Here is a 24,999-nt window from a genome sequence, read left to right as displayed (position 1 = left end):
TGCACGTTTAAAGTATATTTTCAAAACTGCCGTGCAGTGCAGCCTCTATGATCAGTGAAGCACACGAAGCCGATGTGTGTCTTCTTTTTAGCTTTAAGTTTACTTTTAAGAGGATGTGCTGTTTGCTTAATGACATTTGATGTGTTGGTGGATTTCATACTGTGTCATTAATTATCTATATTATAACCTATTTCCCACACTAATTTATATCAGCATTAGCAATTTGTTGCACATTAATAAAATCATTTCAATAATCACTGCACATCTGACATAAAAACAAATGACCTCTTCCTCACATTGTCCAGAAGCAGATGTTTAACTCTGTAACGGACTCTTGAGCCACCTTGTGGTGATCTATGGCTACGACCTCCAACAGTAGACAAGGTGAGTTTCTCTTTAGTATTTGTTCTTTATCTGGAAAACATACAGTCAAACATAAATACTTAATTAGCAGTTAAAGTGAAAGTCAGAGATAATTGAAAGACTGCCCCAGAGAGGTCACAGTGTATCCTGCTGATGCCTCTGTCACATCTAGATGATGTTGGACATCATTAACCGAGATTTAAAAATGAATCAAATTAATGCACAAATGAGTACAATTGGAATAATGATATAAAAGAAGAGGCAGTGACACCCTCGAGGTCAGAGAGTGATCTAGGAGACGGCTGGTTTTCATGCAGGGTGAGCTACACATGTGCGCCCCGATGCATTTCAGCAATTCATTAATAAGAATGAAGTGGGAAACAGAAAAACAAAAGCATTTAACTAAACAGAAAACTTCTCTCTTACTCCAGTAAGGTAGTGCTGCTCTCTGTTACTATTATACACCAAACCCCCTCGAAGTGGGCAGAAATGTAACAGCAGTACTCTTCCTATAACATGACAAAAATGGTTTGGTATAACGGATTGCATGATAAATTCATATGTGGTGAAAATGAAAGTCTCTGCAAAAGCTATGCTGAGCTTTAAGGTTCATTCCTTGACAAAAAATAATCACCACTACTTGGGTTTCCAGAACTTGCAGCCACATGTAGAAAATCACATGTGATGACAAAAGGTGCAGCTGAAAGCTAAAGACAAACCAAGTAAGTGGACCTTTTGATAATAATCTATAAACAAATCTATACTAATATCTTAAATGTACACTGATGCAACACTGAATTCTGCATTACAAGTAGTTTTGATTCTTTAAGTACATCTTATAAATGTAATTTTGTACTTCACTAAATAAGAACTATCTGATCCACCACTGTCTGCAAGTTAGACTGTGATCTCTGAAAGGTGAGCTCATAATATGCAAATATATCCGTGCACTTATATAGGGAGCCAGAGAGACCATGATCTGTCAGCCTCATCTCATTGTGGCCTTCTGATGCAAAAATCCTGCATGGCATGACGCTCTAAAATAGTTTCATCACATAATCCTTTTTCTATCTATAATAAGACATATGTAGGTCACTGAAAAAGCTGTGCTGCCTCCATAACAATCCGCTGCCTTGGCGAGGTGTGTTAACTCTGGTAAATCCTTGGGTGTGTCCCTTCCAGCCTGAAACATGAGCTCCTCCAGCCACAACCAAACTGGCTGCTCTTCAAATAACTCAGACCCATCAGTCTGTGCGCACGGACGTGTCGTCCACAGAACTGTGTTCATAATTCATGGTGATCTTATAGATCTGCCCGGCCGTACAGCTTCATTACTGTCGAACTCAGTATGGTAATCAAAGCCAGAAACAGGAGAGCTATAGGACAAGTTAGATCAAATTTCTCTCGTGTATAATCAAGATTATCATCAAGGCTACACTGGATAGCTTTACATAAATGTACAGCAAGTGGACCAGTGATGCATCACCATCGCTATAGTCAATAAAAAGGTTTTCCTGTAATCATTGATACATTGGCAGATAATTGAGACCTGCTGAGTTAACATTCAGTGTTGTTGTTTCTTAGATATTAGCGTGCATGCTTGAGCAAATAAGCCAAACAGAGTGTATTTCTGTAGTAGCTGTGTTGTCGTGGGTGGCTGGTGAAACCCAATCAGTCATCAAAGCTTTATACATCTCCCTTTATCTACACGACACTTGCCAGCCCTCTCAGGTTGCCAAGTGACCAGTCACAAAAGACCCTGCGGTGCACCTGAATCTGGTTGGCGTTTGACTGGTGTGCTGCAGCGGCCAATGAGAGCAGAGGGGAGGACTGGCAAGGAAGTGGCCAGGTGACAGTGGATGATGAGTGGATTGTTTGGGGAGCTGGTATAAATTTCCCTAAATAAACTGCTGACACGAGTTAATTCACGGGGAATTACAGATGGTGATTAAGGCACGTTTTGAAAAAAACTAATTTTCCGTCTGTTAAAGTATGTTGGGAGGAGTTAAGACCCAACTTTGGTGGAAACTGAAAACCTGGACGGTGGGTTTTAAAATCAGTTATGAGAGAGAGAGAGAACATGCTCCAGGCAGTGAGCTGTTGTAGCATAAAAAATCATCCAAGTAAGTTTTCCATCTGAAAACAAACATGGTAATACTGTACATGTGTGTGTGTGTGTACATCAGCGTTACAGGAGCCAGTCTACAAACACTGGCTGACAATGGACCTCTGGCTCTGGGAAAGAGACCCTCTGAAATATGCATGAGGAAATCTACACCTGTTTCCAGGTAACCAAGGCAGGGATTCTGAACCGTGACGCTGAATTTAGTGCGCGTGTGTGTGTGTATGTGTGTGCACCTGCGTGGGCGCATGCACAAACAGAACTGCTTCCTAGCTTTACCTGTTCAGACGCTCTGTGGGGATGAAAGCAGCTGTCAACCCTGCTGGCTTGACAGGACAACATAATCTGACCAGGAGGAACGCTATGAAACGGTGCGGGCCTCGGTGCTGAACAGATTCCCTGCACTACCAAGCCACTGAGAGCGTCACGCATGGAAACAGCTCAAAGTTGGCCCAACTGAGACGAGCTGAAGCTGGAAGTGGAGACTTGGTGGAGGGTGGACCACAGAGGCATCAACAGGTCTTCACGGGTCTTGCCCCGAGTGTTGAGTATCTATTTGTGCGAATATGAATCCAATGTGGAAGATCTATAAGAGCAAAGTGCTGAAGACCCTTAACCCTGAGTATGAGGAGGACACTGCCGAAGAGGTACAGAAATTACTGCTTTCTCCATCTTTGCTCCACTTACTGATCCACATGCACACATTATGGAGTCAGAAAGTGGACGTGGTTGTTGGCATCAAAGTCAGAAAGTCACCGGGTTTTGTTTTCTGATCATTTTTTATTCATCACATGGTCAGATGAGCTGGCTAGGCTGTTTTTCTTTTCTGTGCAATGGGAACTTTAAGACAGAAGTTAGGCCCACATGACACTTCCTCTTGTGTATTTTGGCAATGGTGACTCTACCATGTGAATTATTAACTGATAAAAGTGTTTGTAAATATTGTCATGAAGATCATCTGTGAACTCTTGTGTTTCCTGTGTCAGAGACGACACATTCACAGCACAAACGAAGCAGCTTGTAACTGAAGTGCTGCACATCAACGCAACATTACACAGCATGTTCAGTTTCATCAGCGGGGGAAAGTAATAAAGTCCACAACGTTTCAGGGGAAAATATTGTGCTTTCTCCCATATTACTTTTGTCTAAACACTACAATTACAACTTACTTTTCAGTTCCTTTTAATATCTTTTGATGCCCTTATAAAAAGCTCATTGTTGAAGATTAAACCCATGGGTACCGATCTTTTTGGATGGTGATCCCTTCTCAGACAGCCTCCTTTCAATAATTGTTTGTGGCAGAAAGAGGTAAAAGTACTCAATAGCTCAGCAAAAGTCTAATGAATGAGTATAGATTTGTGTTGCAGAAAAAGTTTATTTTCTTCTTTCGTGCACCAGCCATCATCTCCGGACCCCCCAATATACCTTGCTACCCTCTGATTATTAATTAATTATCAAATTACTAATTAAAACCACCTCCAGCTACAACAGTAAAATAGTACCTTCATATAGTTGCATCAATAATAGTATTTTTTCCTACTTGTGAATGTGAACACAGGACCTTGACTTGCCATGAAGCGTTTTACATTGCCTCACAACTTCATAACTTCAGCATCTAACTGCTTCTTCCCTCGCTGTTTATCGTGGTCTCACTGCAACACCTGCACCTTCATCCAGGGTTTGGTACCAACCACATAGACACAGCGTTGACCCAGATCTCTGGAGGGCTGCGAAACTCGATCCTGCACGGGAGCTGAACAAACGGATTAGTTGGCATTCCACTGACTGACTGACACGAAGGATGGAGACAGATAGCCAGGGCCTCGCAGTGCACTCAGACCAAACTGTGGTCTCTCGCAATGCCAGGGGGGTCTGCAGGGAATACTGTGTGTGCTGGCAGAGATAGTTTCCATTTAGATGGATGTGCAGGGTTGTCATCGCTGCTATTTGAGTCAACGTCGCTTCACACGTACTTGAGAAATATGAGACAACTGAAGTGTATTACTATGACCTCCTCTACTATGACATAGCACACACTGATGTGGAAATACTGCAAAGGTCTAAAACCAAAATAAAAAAAGCAAACTTAACTTTCAGTAAAACAAAATAAAATATATTTTTTCATAACTGCCATAGCATCAGACTCCAGCATCCATCCCATCTTCCTGTCCTGTTTCCTACACACTGTAGTGTCGACAATATGCACCAGATGGCGTCTAATGTGTAGAATTCCTGTGTGTAGGTCTTAGCACCAGACAGTATGCTGTGAATAAATTCAGGATGTTGCTGTGCGGACATGTAAGGTGGATCCATTTTGTATTTTCTGTCTGCTGTTGCAGGTCACGGAGGTGGAGAATGATATGAGTCCAGTGCAGGACGATGAGGGACACAACTCTGTATCCCAGCTGGCCAAGAAAGTACGTAAACATTGACATAGTTAATGAAAAAGAATATTTACGTGAACGCTAGAAGACAGCTACAGTTGATAATGTGGTCATACAGCCGTTAACTGTACCCCACAGTCAGTCTGTGCTGAGGAATATTATGATAAGTGGTCGTAAAATCATTATCAGAAACCTTCATCTCCAAGTATGAGAGAGGATCATTGTTCAGCTGATCATCTGAAACCACCTCCATGTATACCTACTTCGACCTTTGACCCCGTGTGTGTGGTTGGTGTCCAGATGCAGGGGGCCGGGACTAAAAGCTGGAACAGGCTTTCATCTATCTTCAACAAAGATGATGAACACCAGCTTCTAGAGGAGACTGAGAGCCCGCCAGTCGCTGACCAGTGAGTGGAAATCTCTCTCTTTTGTTAACATCCGTCCTCTTTTCTTCCTGGCTGGGTGTCATTCCTGCACCTTGTACCATCTGTGCAGGTAAAATAGTGCTGCGTCATGGAGCAATAGTTTTTGTTTGACATGGAAATTTGGCCGTGATCAGATTGGAGTTATGATTAGAAACACTTTGAGGACACCCAAATAATGTTGTAGATTAAGTTCAGCTTCAGTGCAAAACAGGACATGTGATTAAAATATAACTAGGACCATAAATGGGAAGACCAAAGGTTTGGGACATGAGCAGAAATGTTTTTGTTGAAGAATATCCATATTAAATATCCATTAGTTAACAAATGGTGGCTATGGTGTAGAGGTGCAGCTAGGTTCTGTCCAATATGTGACCCAGATGTTTAGACTGTTAACATTTCAAATCTAGTCTAGATGCTACAAGGATGTGTTGGATTCTTTGGCATCAGCTGGGCTGCTAGTAACACTGTCCTCTTCTCAATCCCCTCAACATCTTTCACTGCAGTCCAACCTAATTTTCAACCAGTTTATCTGCTGAATTGTCTTTGGTGTTTCTGTCTTCAGAGCAGTTCAGTTCTGCCTTACTGTCAGTCAGTATAAATAATGAGTGCAGCACTAGAATAACATCTAAAGTCAGTGAACAAGTGGTTGATGATGGTAAACTCCAAACCGATGCACCCTTCCACATCTGACTTCCTCCTAAAATGAACCCCACTACTTTCTCTGAATTCTCAGTCCACTTGCAGTAAAGCCGGAGGAGCCTCCTCGACCCACCAGGCGCTCAGGATTCTGGGATAGCTTCGCGACCAACTGGGCTGCCAAGAAGCAGGCGGAAGCTGCAGCCGCCGCCGCTGCTGCTGCAGCAAACGAGGCGGGCCAGGGAGAGGAGGGGGTGATAGAGGCCGTAGGAGAGGAGAGCAAGGACGGGCAGATCACTGAGGGAGAGGAGAGTGAAGGAGGAGGTGGAGGAGGAGGAGGAGGAGGAAGCAGGAGCAGCAACAACAGCTTCTCCAAATATGTCTCTCTGGGAGGAGGGAGTGAGGACGCGTCCTTCAAGTGGAACTTTGTCACCAGCAAGCTGGCAGAGCTGAAGAACAAGAGTAACTAGCTGCTCATGATGGAGGAATCTGGAGAACACAAACAATATGATTAAATGTAGGAGAGTGGAGGAAGTTTAGGAGGAGTAACTAAACTGTACAGCTATTGTAGAAGTCCCTCTTTATCACATTCTGAACTACTGAACTCCTGTGAATGTCCTTTAACATCCACATCACAATAAGCGTAAAATATATATCTGATATTCTCAGGACCCAGAGTCAGGAAGTAGAGAAATATTTTTGTAATTTTCAAGACCAAGCAGAGATAATATGAACAAGGGCATATTTCAAACCTGACAATGAAATGTCTGTGTCTGTAGTCGGGTCCTGGAGCACAGGATGAGACGCTCTGGAACCTGCTAATACATACGACTGCTAAACTATGATAGCAGAACTATGATGTCTGCAGTATACTTACAAAGGGGACTTCTAAAATTGCTTGTACTCTATTGGATGAATTTCATTATTATTCCTTGGAGATGAGGTGGGTGTACTATGCATATCTGCCTACAGAGCTAAACTCTTTTTACCAGCTTGAGACGCAGCATGCAGCCAACAGTGTAACAAGTGATCCGTATGGTGGAGGTAAATATAACATAAGATTTATGACTGTATCCAGTGTCCCAGCCTGGTGTAAAACTGTATGCTGCACAATACAATCTGCTTTCTAAGGGTTGTATGGTGATATCTACTTTCCTAAAGTGCTTTTTAAACCACAAAAAGGGGCCTTCATACCTGCCAGCAAACTTGATCTAATCTGTAGTTTAGCAAAAAAGTGGATTAAGAGATTAAAGACAGTGATAGCTGGATTAGCCGAGGATCTATCTCACTTAACCTGTTCAGAGGGCAGGGGATTTCTGTTAGGAGATTTGGCAGTGTGACGTGACTATTACATAATGTAAGCATATATAAACCACTTTTTCTCTCCTCAGACATCAGGGAGGGAAATTGTGCTGCACAGTTTTATGAAATGTGTAAAACACGAATGTGTGCGTGTGGTGAGATGACGTGGTGAGGCGCACTGACATGATGACTCCACTGACTTAAACTCTCTGATTGTGACTGAGACTGACATGTGCAAAGTGTGAGTTTTTAACATTCCTAATCAGGTAGCATGAAAGAAATGAGGCTTTAAATGTTATTTTATCTCTGATTTGGGTTTAGGCTTGTTGTATGTTTTGTTCTGTTGTTTTGTCTTCTGGTATGCTATAATAAAGGCTGCTGCACTAAAAGTTCTGACCAAAACATGAATGAGAAAATTCATTTTCTCTCTTGTACCAAACAGAAAGAAGATCAAATGAACGGCAGTAACAGTGGAGTCAAAACTCAGCGGTTCTGACCTACAATGTGTCTAACAAGCTTCACCCACACCAGGCGTGTGTTTGCTCCTCCAGACCCCAAAGAACAAACCCTTAATGCTTTTCCCAAATTATCGAGAAGAACACAAACATTACTGACAGAAATAGTAAACCAGCCCCATTCACAAACACGCAAGAGGGACTAGTTTTTCTTGTCCACAGAGTGCTAAAACATGAGGACTTTTTCAACAAAAAGTCATGTCATGACTTTTTCAGTGCTACAAGTAGACTCAGTCACTCCACAGTATCAACAGTGTCATCAAAAAAGTGCTTTACTATAAGGTAGCATGAATACTGACACAGTTACTGTAAAGGCTTCACTGTAAAATGTGTGGTTTGCTTATTGACATTTAGCACACGATTTAAAAAAACATATATAGATGAGTTTGCCCTCAAGCGTAGGTCGTATTCAAAAGGCCTAAAAAAATTAACACAAAGGAACGGTAAATAGTGTTTCACATTTTCTCCATCATACCAACAATTATTCACACTTATCCTCGTTGCAAAAGGAAAGATCACACTGCAATAAAACATCCTTGACATCAATAACACAGGGACACATGATACAGCTCCCCTGGATCTTTGTCCTGACCGACAAATAGGGAACACCTGAGCTGGCTGACTCTGTCGGATGAATGAGGAAACGTGGAGGAGAGAGCGCAACAATTCCATTTTGAACATCTTTCAGTTGGAGATTATTCACAGCCCTAATTTTAGCTTTTGTATTGGGTTAATTTGCTTTGGGATTGTTTTGGTAACAACAGAAATACCAACGCATAATTTTAATCTGTAGCCTGTCTGTGGCTCCTCTAAACCAGCAGGGGGCTCCCTTGACCATTTCACTGTAAAATATTCCTCTCCTCCCTTTCATGTTTTACTCCCCCCATCTCTTTCACATGCACACTGAAGATATTCTTAACTAATATACTAATTAAAATCTCTCCTTTCCTTCTCCTCTTTTATATCCTGTTTTTTTTCCTCCCCCTGATACACCCACTTCCTGTCTTACTGTGCCATGTTTCCTCATATACAATACTGTTTCCTCTTCAATTTAGGGACCTTTGTTGACATTTCCATTCGCATTTGACAATACACCCTTAATAAAAAAGGGAAGATTACGTGAGCAAATGCACCCAAAGCTCGGGTTCATGATTTTTTTAGCCGACCGGCCTCCATTATGTCCTTGTGTTTCCAGTGTCAGTCAGATTTCAGTCTGTCTGCGTGGATCCTGTGAAGCTCAGTGAGTCTCAGTAGTCCAGACCTCCACAGTTGTCAGGCCCAGTTTGAGTCAGAGCAGATCTTTCCCCACTCACATCTCAACGACATGTTCAGCTCTCTGGACATATTTACGTAACTCACCCAGATTCTGTGTCAGACACCATAAAACATGTTCGGGAGGCCATTTTACTCCAAGCTAATTTTTTTTTTTTTTGGTGTGTAGGGGGTGGCAGTCACGAGAGCAGCTTGTCTGGGTGAAAGCTGATGAATGCTGCTGACTATTTGATGCGTGTGTGCAGTGCTGAGGTCCATATTGCAGTTTTATGACACCGAGTGAGCAGCACTCAGTGCAAATGGGGTTTGTAGAGCATGAAAGCATCAGAAAGTGAAAAAGTTATGGATGGCAGTTTGTGCTGGGGAGACTGAGCTGGGGGTGCAGAGAAATAAAACAGGATGGATGAGAAATCTGTCGCAGACGCACTTAAAATGTGCCTGAACTCAGGTCTGAGCTGCTCGAAGTCATCAGTGGATTCTTTGTTTGTTTGGTTGGCGGGTTCATAAGCAGAGAAATGATTAGTATTTGGCTCTAACCAAGAGAGTAAAAAATTAAAGACACATTTAAGTGATTTTTTGTCCACATTGAAGACATTACCTTTCATTTGTAAGTGTGTTTCTGGCCACCTGACGAATGTAAGTCCAAAATGTTTGCTGTAATCAGATGCTGATACACAGATGTGCAGGTGTTGGGTTGAACTGCTGCATATATCAAAGAAGTTATAGGATAACTTTTTCAGCCCAAGAAGGATCTGTGAGTAGTCTGATAGGGGAACTGTAGAGTTTTAATTCTATGGGCAACAGGTTTAATTTCACATCTCACTCTTGAATAATGAATTATGAATAAATCAGTTAGTGCAGCTTTAAAGAGCATCTTATACTGTTGTGGTACGAGTCCAATGAGTTTGTCCCTACAAAATGAAGCAGCTTTGTGGATGAAGATTAGCATTCATATTCTCTGATTATTTTCACATTGACCACATTACACCAAGTAAATGTTCTAAGTCAGGGATGTCCAAACTACGGCCCGCGGTCCAATTTTCATTGGCCCGCAGGAAATTCTAAAAATGTATTGTAACACGGCCCACACATGGAACTTGCCCTGGACTGTGTTGTACTTCTTAGTCTCACCACTAGGTGGAGTAACTGTCTTGAACGAGGCAGCTTCTCTATAAAATGAGTAATAGAAGAAGAAATGTGCTACAGGTGACCCAAAATGGCAGAATTAAGGAAACGTAAGAGAGAAAGTGAGTGTAGAAAGTTTGAGACGCGGTGTGCGATGAGAGCACAGCTGATAACTAATGACGATCACTTTGCATTACGGAGGAGCTGCTTGATGTTAGCAGTCTAAAGAGCACCACGATGGGTGAGGATGTTTCTGAAGCTGTGCCAGGTTCAGTTGGCATGATGGGACTTAAATGGGACGAGCTGTGTGGAGGTACGACGGATGGAGCTCCAGCTGGGACAGGTGAGTGCAAAGGAATCTACGGTGTCCACCGAGGGGCAAGAAAGTGGAGGTAAGGTTGTTAATTCGAGCACCAGGGCTCTAGCACAGACTGTTACAAGCGTCCCTCTCTGGTGCTGGTGCTGGGGCCTCTAGTGGATTAAAGTTAGCAAAATAGCTCACTTCTAGTGAGTGGCCCAGCCCTTTTTATTTTTAAGAGCTTGTTCAGCATCTTAAAAATTAACTGGGATCAGGGTCAAAGCTACAGGGTTACAGTCTTTTGTTTATTTTGTGTTGTGTATTACCCTCTGAAAGGCCCAAAAGCCCTTAATCCACCCCCTCAGGTGTTTTCACTTAATCTGCCTGATTAGACCTCATCTCAGGACTGTATAAAGCCGCGCTTGATTGGGATCAAGCAGTCAGATGGAAATCCACCAGGTGAAATGTACTCTTGTGGGGTGGCCAACAGCAGGGCAGGGCTGAATAGGGTTAACATGGCTAACAGGCTGACAGCAGCAGTGCACAAAGTTGTGAATCGAAGCCCCGGTCGGTCCTTGTGTCTTTTTCACCCCTGTTGATTAGAATTACAGTCCTCAATAAATCAAACCCTCTCTCAGCACATACGCTCGCACAATGCCCCCAAAGTGTCCAACTCATTTATCATTTGTGGTCTTTTCAGACAGGTGTGTACCTCACCTTGTCTCTGCCGTTTGGCTCACTTTTGGCTCGGTGTAGCACAAACATTTCTCCGCCCCCCTCCTACACGAGAAACATCATTCAGACGCAGTACTTTCTTTTTTCTGCTGATGACTAAACTGCTTCACACCTTGCCCTGGGCTCTGTTCCACACACTGTAATTACTTCAAACAAAAGCAGCCCACAAAGTTGTGCGAGCCTGCTTTAATTGTTGCACAGAGCCCGCAATGCTTTTCCTTCTGTCTGCTGGCTCATCTGGACAAGAAATGGTTAGAGGATAACAAGTTATATCTGTTTATATCCATGATTGTCTTTTGTGGTGGCATTACCTTTGTAATTATGATGATAGATGAGCAATGATACATGGCTATAATGCTACAGAGCTGTAGTGGCTGTGATTAGAGCTTTTATATCACATTTCTTCAAGTTAAGTGCAAACGTAGAATAATTGTTAATAACCTGAGGCAAGTGGAGAAAATTAAAATTAGATTTATATTATACATAGATGCTTTCTTTATCCTATGCGGGCAATTTGGTTTTCCACAGAACTCATTTCTTTGTCCATTGATATGCTGAAAGAAATAACATCGAATGAGGTCACTGGGACCATTTTAAAGACACAGTCCAGTAAATAAATTTGGGTCAAACTACCATATGATTATGTTGTATGCTGATGTTGCATTTCCAGCATTTGTCCCGTTGTGACTCCTCTTGGCCAACACAAATCATAAATTATGCAGCCAAAGTGGCCAGACTGCGGCAGGTTTGGGTAAGTTTGTCTTCAGGATTACAGCTCAAGGACCCAAAGTTGTTGAGCTTATGAAACAACATCAGTCAGAGTGAAACGCATAAAAATGTGGCCCTGAGGTGTCGTCTCTTTGTCGTCTGAACCCCGGCATATTTTGTCTGAAAGAGCTGAGATCACAAGTGAGTCGGGAGAAGATTTACAGGTGAAATTATGGAACAGGGGCTGTAAAAGCAAACAGGAAAGGTGATATTTGACTTTAAACCTCACAGACAGACAGACATGTCTGGTAGCACTCAGGTATGACGACGCTGCGGCGGGCGTCTCAACAGACACGGTGACTCACACGCTCCAGCAGCAGTCCCATCTGGAAAGCAACCTACGGGCGCAAAGAAGTACACAAGAAAACACTGTCTGAGGCTTTTCAAGTACTTGCCTACAACTGCCACACCTGCTTGAGGCAAGAAGGAGGCAATGAGGGAGGAAAACATATACAGTGCAGTCTGAACAGGAGAAAGACACCCTTTTTCATTGTTTTGTCTCCCCTCCAGCACATTTGATTGGACATAAAATTTCTATGAAGGTAGAAAGACCTGACTTTTAAGAGTTGTCATCCATTCTGGGTGAGAGGTGCGGCGCTCTCTATGGATAGCCTCTCATTTTCTAATAAAATAAGAACAAATCAACCAAGGAGTTTTGTTCTTAGGAGGCCGAGTGAAGATTCAGTAACACTGGGCTAGTAGAGCACCACCCAGGCAGTTTGACACCAAATGTGAAACAAGATAAGAATATTACATTCCTGTAGGTACATTTTGTTTCCCTAAAGTTAGTGGAATATTTTTTAAGAATCCAACACTTTCCACCTTGTGTGGAGATAAACACCCTGAAATGAAAAGTGACAGTCAGCATTTCATTTTCTATGTGCTGGACCTACAGATTCAAAACAACAGACAGACTGTGTCACTGTCCTCTTTTCCCCTCTGTACTCTAGACACACACATTGTACATGCGCTCTCATACAATCTCCCAACAGATAGAAGTCTGATTTATTGACGTGAGATGTCATATTTGATTTCAGACATCTGATCCTGAGACAAATCTTCTACACCGCCACATAAAACCAAGTTTTTGACCACTGGTGGAGCAACGCGGCATCAAAGACCAGAACTATGATATAGAAATTATGTACATTTTAAAAAATATTAGGCCTAAAGGATATACACAATGTGTTCTAGCAACTTTGTAAACTCTGTTTAGACAAAAAAACGTGACCCCTGGACTAGTCTGGCAATAGTCTTATCACTTGTTTGATTTTTATTCACAGATTGAGCGCAATGCCATTAGCTATGCTACGTGCAGAATTTCAAAGCAATGTCCGTTTGTGTTGAACACTTGTGTTTCTAGTAGATTTAACATTGAAATTCGACACAGAGGCACCCAGTATGAGACATCTCTAGAGGTTGCTTATCTCTTCTCTAATGGGTCCTCTAGTTTAAAGTAATTATACTAATGTCTTGAAAGTAATGTGGTCGTGTTCAGCTGACTGGACGTCTCAGAGCTGCAGCTACCGCACAGAGGTCATTTTCAGGCAGGAGTGGGAGAGATTAGCTGTAACTTTGCACCAGACGACACTCTGATAGTTTTATCAGCTAAAAGCAGGAGATCCCCCAAACAAACATTCAGCCAAAGCAGTCGGCAGTGTTAATCTACAGTGTTTGCAGTATGTCTACAGAGATAAGAAGGAGGCAACTTGATTTTTTTAAGTAAGTCCAGCTCTCCTCTCAGTTATTATGACCTCTGTCATGCAACCTGTAGCCTTGTTAATCCTCAAGGGATAATGTGTGAAAGTATTAAACAGCATGCTTGAACTGATTGTCACTCAATATTAAGAAACATGGTGAGTAATCCTTTAAGATTTTACTATTTTGAGATTAAAATTGTTCATAATGGCAACATATTCAGATGTTTAATTTGTAGATGTCTCATTTTGAACCGAAAATTACTTGGATTTACTCCCATAATTTCCTAGAGCACTCACCAGTCAGTCTTTTTTGATTTTTAATCAGAAGTGTGGTAGCAATTATTTAATTGGAATGACACTGCAGAGCCTCTCTGGGAGGTTTTGTAGTGTTTTAAGGCAGGAGAATGGAGGCTTTGAGGTGAATTATGTCCCACAATCCTTTGGCCCTTGCCTCACGTTAAGGAGGTTCTCACAGGACGTTTCATCCCTCTAATCTACAGGCTCAATCTCAGTTTTGTAATCTCGTGGCCCTTTAGGAGCAGATTTTGGACCCCCTTAGAAAAGAAAGCCTGCCTCCTGAATCACCTCTGTTTCCCAGCAGAGGGGTAATCTCTCTGCTAAGCCACCCCCCTGGCCACACTGCAACCCAGCAAAAACACAAACACACGCAGGCACATGCACACAAACTCAGAAACACACACATACATACACACCCACACCCACACTGCCACCTATCATCTATCTCCATCTCTGTTGAAATCTGATCCCCCGTCTCCAAATGTAGGTCTGTCTGTCTGCTGTAAATAGATTGATTTTTCTTCAGCTATTGACACTCTCTAACAAGACCTTGGGGCTTAAAGGATTGTCCCATGACCACAAGTCAATCATTTTCCAGTCAATATAAGTGGGTTTTTCTTTCCTGATTCATGTTTTCATATGTTGATTGCATTGATCATTTCCGCATAACAAGCGCCACCAACCAAGACCGCTGAGCCTGTAGAACATGAACCTTGGTATTCCCATACATGACATAGAAAATATAACTGAGCAGCTGAGATGTTTCTGACTCCAAAATTATAGTTTGGAGAGTTATTTTAAGGGAGCGATATGCTAGAGGGTTACAGTTCTTCATCAATCAAAGCGCATTTTAAAGCTGGTTTGTCAGGCTGCTGTTATGGACTGCTGGTTGTTGTGGTCACTCAGACAATAAAAGTCCTGGTGTGTGCGATATCTTTAGGTTGTATATTTGGCTATTGTGGTTGCTGGAATGCTAATCGATTCTTTAGCCTTCCACAGAGTCCATGTCAGGCTCGAGTTACTGTTGCTACAGCTGTTTGGGGTTGTTGTTCTTTGCTTTTGCTCCCGACCTGCAGCTACAACCTCTAAGCCTAAACATACACACACACACACAGAAGCACACACACACACAGAGAAACACACACTCGCCGTGAGAACCAACCAACTCCAGTAAGACACTGAGAAGGCATTCAAAAAATGTATCTGAAAAAGTATGACGGACACAAAAACTCATGAAAAAAACTGTATTTTTGGGGACACTGATAAAATGGATTTAATGAGTTTGAAAAAGTTGAAAAAGTGAAAATGCAAGTTCTCTGCCATCCAGAAGAATATAAAGAACTAGTCAAATGTAACTGGGTTTGCTGTTTTATTTTTGAAGCTTTGCCACCTGAGATACTTAAATGTTTCCTCCTGGTTGCTTTCGCCTGTCATATCGTCTAACAGCGTCAGTTTTTGTAACTTTCCAAATGATAAATGTCACTTTACGCAGCAGGTGGCGAGGTGTTTAGGGATTAGCTTGACATTCAGGGAAATATTCCTGTTTGTTTTCTTGCAGAGAGTTGGATGAGAAGATCATTACTGGCACATAAAAGCGATGCAAATAAAGATGAAACTTTTTCTTTTCACACTTTTTTGCATGGAGTAAACAAATGCAATATAACATCTTAATTGGTGAGCTTTGGGGGTGCTGATGGGTGGGTTTTGTTACCCTCTGACACTTTCCAGTCTTTATGCTAAGCTAGGCTCACAGGCGTCATATTCAACATACAGACTTGAGGAGGTATCGATTTCTCATCTAACTTTAGGCAGTTAACAAATACGTAGTTTCCAAAATGTCAATATTCCTTTAAGGTTTTCTCTCTGGCTCTCTTTTTTCATTCTTCACATAATGTCTGTCACTTTTCTTGTGTTGCTAAAACCGAATGCAGCAACATGAATGTCTCTGAGGGAAAGCTGTCTGAAAGAGTGCGCTCTTAACTGCATGTGTATGATCAATTGCATAAAGACAAAGACAGATGAAAGCACAGAGTTCTTGAGGACAGATCAGAATAATGCAGTCAGGTCCATAAGAGCAGATTATTTTCCGTGTGGCCGTTTGGAACAGACCTGCCCTGACGACATGCTGTACAACTACACATTTAAAGCACAGTGAGTCCTTTACGGTTGTATTTACAAATTACAAAACCTGTGAAATCAGTGACATCCTTTAGAAATGTAACAAAAAACATGTCTTTTTTTGTAGGTTTTTTTTTTTCCACCACATCAGTAAATGCCCTCACACACCACAGACTGATCATGCATCCATGCCCAGCAAATCGAGCCTGGGGGAACCAGTGGCCCGTAACATAACTAACCAAGTCGGAAATTACACATTGATGCACGGCTGGAGACTTCACTGCTCCTGTTTCTCTTCATGTATGATCACTGCAGGTATGGAGGCACACAGGGTTAGAGTGTTCATCTATTCACAGCTATACATGCCCACATAGCTCATCTTACAACCTCCTCTTCCTCCGCTCCTGCAGGAGCCATGCATACCCCCATCCAGCCTGTCATCAAGATGTCATTAAAGCCCCTCCGTCTCTCCTTCGGGTGGTCGTTCTTTTGCTTTTCCCCTCCGACAGAAATTCCTGAGTTCCTTTGCACGCTGCTTCTCTTTGGGGTCGTCGTCCCTCTGTCCATCTCTATTTCTGACATGAGAATCTGGGCTGTCACTGCCTGCCAAGCTGTGGAGGTGGTGGGATGAGGAGATGCGTCGCTGTAGACTGTGCTGCTTGATAAGGAATTGACGGAGGCTGTCAGGAGGCAGAGCTATTGTGGGACAGGGCTGTTCTGGGGGGCAGGTATTTATGAGGACTTGTTTGCGTGGACACAAAACAACTAAATGAAATATGTTGTAAAAAAAAAAAAAAGACACACATGACACATACACTCGTGTGTAAATCTATACACATATCAATTTTGTACATATTTCCAGTATAATTAATTTTTTGTTAAGAAGAAAAAATATAAATCACTGAATGTCTACTTGTAACTCCTCAGCACAGTTTAACCTTTCATCCGTCCAGCACCACGTCTGATGCGTCTGTGCGGTCTGTTGCTTTCATTCAGGTCCTCTTCTTTAGTGGAGTGACTCATTGTTGCTTTCAAAGACCTTTACACCTGTGTGAGTGACACACTAATTGGCCAATTAGACACCTGGATCACTCACGCTTCCCCTTCGAGGAGACACCACTGTCCCGGGACATGACCCAGCCCCCAGTAGCTGTAGCCTTCACTCTTGCAGTTTGAAGATGTTACAAAGCCTCGTGTATCTTTGAACTGCGCCTGAGGCAGTTTAGAGCAAAACGATTTACAAAAGAGAGCAGTGTCCATCTTAGGTCTCTGTGAACGTGTCCTCTTTACAAGAAGAGGATGACTTTAGGCCACATTGTGCAACTTTGTTCTGCTGTTGAGGCTTCAAGTTAAACATCGCAGCCAATGTGTAATTTTGACCACACGGCTTCTTCTGTGATGATAAATGCTGTATCCACACTACGGGCTACAGAGCTACAAATCGAGGCTAACATTAGCTGGCATAGCACTCGCAACCTAAATAACACAAATGGTGAAACAAAGACACATGATTAGTTGACACTTCCTCGCATCTTTGGAGTTCTGAAAAGCGCTTTGTCCAGCTGAACCTTATCTGTAGCGTGTCTTGTCTTTCACTGAGCGACAAATGTCAGGTGCCAGTTTTTAGCTTCGTCTTGCCAGTTTCCATTGAAAATGACTTGTATGACTTTGCCGCTCATTGTGTGAACTTAGCATTAATCTCCTTCAAGAATGTTTGTTATTTTAAAGTCACTGACTAAAGTTTGCTGCGGCGAGAAGAAAGCAGCTTATCCGCAAACAGACCTATTGTGCATGTCTGCGGGGTTCTCTTTTGTGAATATTAAATTACAAAAATGTAAACTGTTCTTATATAACTAAAATATTCCGCAGTGCACGTACGTCATAAAGCTGCATTCCTCACTGGACAACTGGCAGCAAGTCATGAGAGCTCATGCTGGTGGACTGAAGAATGTAATTAGAGGAAACAGACTGTATTAGATCCCATTAGACTTCACTGGGTCAACAGGCAGTTCACATGTAATGTGTTGACAGTTAATTTGTTTTTAAGTTTCTTATCTGTCAGGTACAGTCAGCATTGTGGATGGTTACCATCGGAAGAAATTACTTCAGTGAGTTTATTCTTTCATTTAATATTCCTCATGGATTTCCAAAAACTAAAGCAATTTGGCAGAATGCTGTTGATTGTTGCTGGTCATTTTCATAAAATGTAATGCAAGTCTTGGCTTTGATTTCAAGTGATGCTTTGTTAAAATAAACACTTCATGATGTAGTAACAAAAAAAAAAAAACAAGGATTGAAAAAGTAGTAAAAATTACAAAAAAATGTGATGCCTCTAACACGCTTATGTTTGCCAGGCGTTGTCCTGTACGCCACAGTTAGATCCCACAGAGGGTGATATCAGGTGGGGATCCTCTGTGGCTTTTGAGGGCTGTCGTTGGTCGAATCGTCAAGGGAGGGCTTGCCCAGTGTGGCGCCATGGTGATGGGCCTTCCCTCGCCCTAGCAACCAGACTGGGGTTAAATTAAGACAGGCTAACCCCAGAACTGTGGTGGAGACGAGGGCGAGGTCAAACGCTCTGGTCTGCCTTTGATGATGGTGGAGGTTGGAGAGAGCAGCAGGCAGACGCTCTTCATCTGGAGCCTGACGGAGCCCGGGAGGACGGATCAACTGCTGCTCATCACTAATGCTGCTCCCGCCGGGCGCGTGCTCGCGGACATCGAGTTTATTCATGTGTGTATAGCTGAGGGACAGACGCATAAATACCTGTCTAAGGTCATCATTCACCATCGTTGTGTGTACTGTGCAAACGGTGGCTGCATTTCTTTGCTGTTTGCTCTTTAACCACTAACCCTACAAGAGTAACAGCATTAGTCAAGCCGAGGACCAAATCATTATCTAACCATTATTATGATTGTTAATATTATTATGTGGGGTTACAGGTTGCATTATGAAAGGTGTTATTTAGCGTGTAGGAGTGTAGATGCTACTACATCAGAGTGTAGGCTAATGTTAGCAGCTTTACCTCCCCTTTGTTGGCTCTGGGAAATTGTAGACTCCAGTCAACGTTACCCAAAATGGTGTTAAATTTCCCAAACAGATCAGGTGGTCCTCATCCCCTAAAAGCTTTTTCTCACATACAAGTGAAGCACGTTGTTTGAAAAGACAAAAAAAAAAGTCCAACCTCCCTGCTTGTCCATTGTGTGTGTGTGTGTGTGTGTGTGTGTGTTTTTTTAAGAACTTTTTGACTCCAATGTTCATGTAATACTTTAATACTGCACTATGACACTGAGGCTAGCTCGCTCCACACTGCAGCAAAGGAACAAACATGCTACTCATCTAACATCTTCTACATCATTTTGGCTCATCAACTGGTGAGGAGACTTTCTGCCTTGCACATGCAGCTTTAGGTTCAAATTTTTTACCGTTGTATCATGTATGTAACTATCAAATATGTATCTTAGATCTTTTATGCTATTGTTTTAAAACCACCCAGCTAGAAACTTAAAAAATTCAGCTGGAGATGCAACAAATCCAATGAGAATGAGAACTTGAGACGCCGCATTTTGTTTACTTCTGTGTAAAATCAAAAGAACTGAATAATTTAACTGAGAATTAAAGATTAACTACGAGTTTCGAGTGGTGAATTTGGCACTGTTATCATTTCCAAGGGCCCGTGTGCCACGTGAGACTTGACAACAGCAAGGAACAGGAGCAGGTTCAGAGAGTGCTCAATCTGAGCAGTACAGAGACGTGACGAACAGACAGTGATTTACTCTCAGTCCTCTCTGGGTGTCTGCTGCTGCTGCTGCTGCTGCTGAGGCTGCATAGCTTTCCATTTTCCCTCCCCAGTGCCTGAAGGTTACAGTCTAAGCCTGGACTCAGTCTGTCTACACTGTAGCTCAGCTCAAAATTTTATCTGTGCTGCAAAAAATGTTCACCTATATGCTCCAGGCGGAAATGTTGCAGTCTGAAAAAAAAAACATAAACAGCAAAAGAAAATGAATTTGTTTGACAATTAAGGACATTGGAACGTTTGCAGTCGACGCCCAGCTGTAAAATACGTTACACCTTCAAGTCCTTGTTGACTTTAGAATGAGTGCATTGTGAAGATAACTGCATGGCTTGAGGAGGTGCTGAAGGAGACTAGTTTGAGTTGTGGATGATTTGTCTTTTTAAACATACATTTTCCCAAACAAATATAACCGTCTGTGGAACACATCAAAGCTGCCAGCTAAAAAAAGGAAAAGGCCTGTCATTGGTTGTGCCCACGCCATATTGTGAACATATGGTCCCAGGAGACGCTTTCACCCCGTTTCGGTGAAAACATCAAGAACTGAAAGTGAAAGAGAGTAAACGAAAACCATAGGGGTGCAATAAAGTGACCAATAAAGAGACTGTATGCAGGAGTTTAGGTTATGAACTCTCTGCCCTGGTGGGAGTCGAATATCAGAGCCGGAGAAGTGTAGATGAATGTTTTCATGGATACGGACGGGGAGCGAGGGCCAGCTGTCGACCTGATGTTTTCTCGTTCCCACATGACTGTGAATAGATCTGACTATGTGATTAAGCTGCTTTCTCACTACCCACTGGCCTAGCATGCTTTCACATTGCAGAATGTGACTGCAAAGGATGTTTTCAACTTAATTCTTTGGCAAAACACATTTCTGAAAATCTGCACACACCCATGTTTTCAGACTCTTTAGGGTGGCATGTCGGGGTAGTAATCACGGAGCCTGTCTGCTCTGCAACAGCAAGTTTTCGAGTGTGAATCCTGAGCAGCATCAACAGCTGCTTGGTCATCAAGTCTTTTTGCTTCAGACTCTCGCCTGCTTACACAGCTATCAGGTAGATTTTGCAGCTGAATGCACCATATGCCTGTAAGTCAATTAATAACTTGCAAGGATTGTGATATGACGTTCAATAAAAGTAACATTTTCAAGATCAAGATTTTCCACATTCAAGCATCATTATTGAAAATTCAGGTCTTTACAAACTATTTAGTACACTTCAGCACACAAATAACTCTTCGGATCTGGATTAGATTTAGTGTATTCTTGCAGCTAAAATACTGGTTTGCAAACCTAAAGAAAGTTCACTTTGAACGCTGCTTCCCACCCCGTTCACCAACATGATCATCTCACTGGTCAAAGATGTCATGTGGCTGACTGCGGATTTTTGATTTACCTCCACAGTTTTATAATAAACCTGTTTGCTTCTTGTTTTGAGGAACAGCTGCTCTCAGAGTATGTGCTCTCAAAGTGACCTGTAAACTTCTCCAACTAATGAAGGATGACTTCTAATTAATACACCTGGCTTATTTTGTGTTATACCGCCAAAAGATTTTTTTCCCCAGACTTTAATTTTGACATTTATTGTGATGAACAGATGACTCTGCATCCACTCTGGCCTCGCTAACATTCTTCAAAAGCTGAACCGTTCACCACGAGATCTCTGCTAATTTGTTTGTTAAATTCTCATCATTCTTTTTCACCAAACAGGAAGGATGCAGTGCCTGAATGTTGATTTGTTACACTTTAGAGTGAGAATTTGCTGTAAACCCTGCTAATCTGCACTCCTAGCAGGTGAAAACAAACACTTTATTAGGATTATTTGCAGCTACTTTGTGACCACACATCCTCTTTCACAACAATCCAAAGTTTTGGGTGATCAAGTTAGCATGCTATAGAGCAGTGGCAGCCCGAAAGATGTTAATAGTTGTATGTTTATAATAAGACAAACCTCTGTACTGACACTCAACCCCATTCACATTTATTCTGCTATATCAGCAACAGTGCAAACGCCACTATAATAACAGGGAATTAGTGAGGATCTGGCTGTGCCCATGTGACACTTTTGGTGATAAAGCATACTAACGTGACGTTAACTTTCACCACTGTTGTTGGTAGATTTTCAAAGTTGGCACGAATAAATGTTTATTAGAGAAATGAACATCATGTTTAAGACACTCATAATAATGGAATGAAATTGCTCTACTACTCTGATATTTCTGTAGCAGGCGAACTTTCAAAGTTAAACGACACGCAGAGGAGTCATGACAACTTCTCTCAGACATACAAAATAATGTGATTTGTTTATAATAATATAATTATAATATATATAAATGTGTTGGTCAAAATTATATAAGGAGGTTGATAAAGGATTAAATCGATTATGTTGTGTGGTCTTTTCAAGACAAAGGCTGATCATTAAAATCAAACAGGGGAGACTGAGAGGAATACTAAATATATTCAAACAGAGGAAATAAGTCTAAATGAGATGTTAACTAAAGATATCTATGAGGGTTTACAGATGCCTCTACCTGAAGAGATGAGAATTAGACTATTTCTAATGGTCTAATCTATTTCTTTTATTATTTCCTGGGGAAATAAAGTACCGGGAAGAGCTGATTATCAGATACTTCTGTAGTAAAAGTAATGCAGTCTGTAAGTGTCAAGAAGATTGTTGACTTTAGCTGGCTATTAGTACCTGGAAATGTCCTACCAGATACTTTGTTTCACTGGCAATCCGTGTGGAAAACTACAGGACTGGTGTAATCACACCAATGTGGATTCTTTCACAAAGCAAATGTTAAAGTAAACCATTCAGCCTAACACATAAACCAGGAAACTGTCAATAGCATGAACACTCCCTGAACGAAAACTGGTCGATATTCAGTTTCGGTTCAGCCCAGCTGCAGTCAATCCTCGCCCTTGTTCTACAATGAGGGTCAACTGACCTCATTGACGACTATAAAAGAAAAACACGTAAAACTCTTGTCTCCTCTTCCTGTAAGTTTCAGTGGGGTTGAACCACAGGCCCTCCGGCAGTCCTGCTGTCGGTCTGCCATAGTCTCCCCTGACGTCAGAGAGTCATTTGAAGAGGGTCCATGGCTCCTGGTCAGGTTTCCCACAGACCCGAGGCTCAGCCCATCCTCCTGACCCCCCAGGAAGCAGAGGTCACGCATGAGAGAGAGAGGAGAGAAAAGGGCCACTCCTCTGATTTATGACCTGACGTAGCTATGGGATACCTTCAGACCAGGGATGGTTTTTGTTACAGAGGTGGGGGTACACCAAAGCAGATTCCCCCAGCACCTCCTGCCAACGTTGGTTTAAGATTTCAGCCGTTTAGAGGGAGAAGCTTGGCATTCAGAGTCTATGGGGCAGTAAGTGAATTGGTGAAGCTGGATTTTGAAGTTGCCTTATAGTGGGTTAGGACACTAAGCAGGTACAACACAGTCATCGTTTATTTTTGACTGATTGTCTGGTAGGTTGCATTCCCAGATGTAAACCAGCTGTTGGATTTTGGAAACCCATTGCATATCGGATTTGGCCGCTGCTGCCTTGGATCATTCCGGTAATTCCTTGGATTCAGTTATGAGGATTTTATTTTGGTCTCTCCATCAAGAGCCAATGTGTGTGTGTGTGTGTGTGTGTGTGTCAAATCAAACTATGGGGTTCACATTGTGGAGCCCTCTCCCACTTCTGATTCAGCTCCTTCTCAAGTTCTAAAACTAGAAAAAACACATATAAATCAATCAATCAATGACTTTATTTGTCCCCAGTGGGGCAATTGGTTGTGCAGCAGTGGAAGCATAACATAACATAAAATACATGTACAATAGAATAAATAGAAATCAGAAATAGAAATTAATGTATGTATTTGATTCAGCATCAGCGGTTGTGCACAGAACAAACGAGAGACCGGTCCTCTCATCGCTGTCATGAGCTCGTCCTCCTGCAGTAGTTCGCCAGCGCGCATTCATGTGTTGTGGGACTGTGGCTTTGGAGGGAGACATGAGGAAGGGGTGGGATTTAATTCGGTTGGATACTCTCAAAATGTAGCTACTCCTGCTGGTTTCTCCGATGTTACAGACCCTGCCTTTAATTTTGTTCAGCTCTGAGTGGGGGCTCAAATTTCTGCTTTGTATTACAATGTGGGACAACAGTGTCTATAAAGAGCACAGTCAAAAATCAAGCACATTTAGTATGTCTACTTACATCTTTGAGAACTATACTTCAATTTGCTACTTTTCTTGTGTTTAGGGACCAAACATACTAAAACTCCAGTCAGAATCAGTATGTAACTGGGACACAGCTCTAGTCCTCGCCAGTATCCTCAGTTACTGCCCACTACCGTCTGTACGAGGTCCCCTATGCTCGCAGCCTTTTGATGTATCTAGCACACCACTGATGAAAATGTGCCTTGGTAACAGCTTCTAATTGGCTAACATGTTTTATTCTTGTCCTGGCGGAGCATACAGACCTGTGTGCTAGTTTTGTGTGTGTGTGTGTGTGTGTGTGTGTGTTCAGCCTCTGTCCCTGAGTCATGGACTGAGCTTCTCTCAAGCGTAGACATCCACAGTCTGCTGAAGCTGCTGGCGCAGAAGAACTAGGCCAGATTTGACACACTTCACAACCCATGCTAACCCTGACACACATTATTGTTTCTCAGAGCTGAGAGGAAAAAATCCATCCCAGCTACAAATGCATCGGTTTGAAGCCCCTCGGACATAAAGTGTTAGTGTTTTACCCGAATTGTTGTCAGACAGCTGGACTGGAGGTTTTTATCCCAAAAGAAACTCGTGTTCTGCCTGCCTACGTGATGTGACACTGACAAAATCTTGTGACAGTCGCTAGAAGCGTTCAAGAGCACAATGAGTTCAAAACTTTGGGCAAAGGAGGAATCAGATTTTCATTTTTTTTGGCCCAGAAAGAAGTTCTGCTTTTCTGGCAGTGTAAGAGCCTTAAAACAAGGTTCTTACAAAATGAACGTAGTAAACCCACAGCTGCTTGTGTGAATTATAAACAACTCAATTTCATCCATTTGTGGGTTATTAAATTCCCAATAATAATGCTGTGGAGTTTCAGGAGATGCAGCTAAAACTGAAACTGGTTTGTCATGTTATAATTGGGTCAGAACTTTGCTGAACAGGATTTCAT

General features: G+C 42.2%; 1 protein-coding gene across 1 annotated transcript; it reads left to right on the top strand.

Moving 5' to 3' along the window:
- Positions 1–3,051: 3,051 nt before the first annotated feature.
- LOC139205812 (uncharacterized protein C1orf232) lies at positions 3,052–6,518 on the top strand. The gene is made up of 4 exons (XM_070836138.1): positions 3,052–3,132; positions 4,825–4,902; positions 5,170–5,276; positions 6,028–6,518. Exons 1-4 carry the CDS (start codon positions 3,052–3,054, stop codon positions 6,398–6,400), a joined length of 639 nt encoding a protein of 212 aa, XP_070692239.1. The 3' UTR covers positions 6,401–6,518.
- Positions 6,519–24,999: the final 18,481 nt, after the last annotated feature.

Source organism: Pempheris klunzingeri, chromosome 8, assembly GCF_042242105.1.
Source record: "Pempheris klunzingeri isolate RE-2024b chromosome 8, fPemKlu1.hap1, whole genome shotgun sequence".
In the NCBI taxonomy this organism is placed as follows: Eukaryota; Metazoa; Chordata; class Actinopteri; order Acropomatiformes; family Pempheridae; genus Pempheris; species Pempheris klunzingeri.
This window is presented reverse-complemented; position numbering and strand designations above follow the sequence as displayed.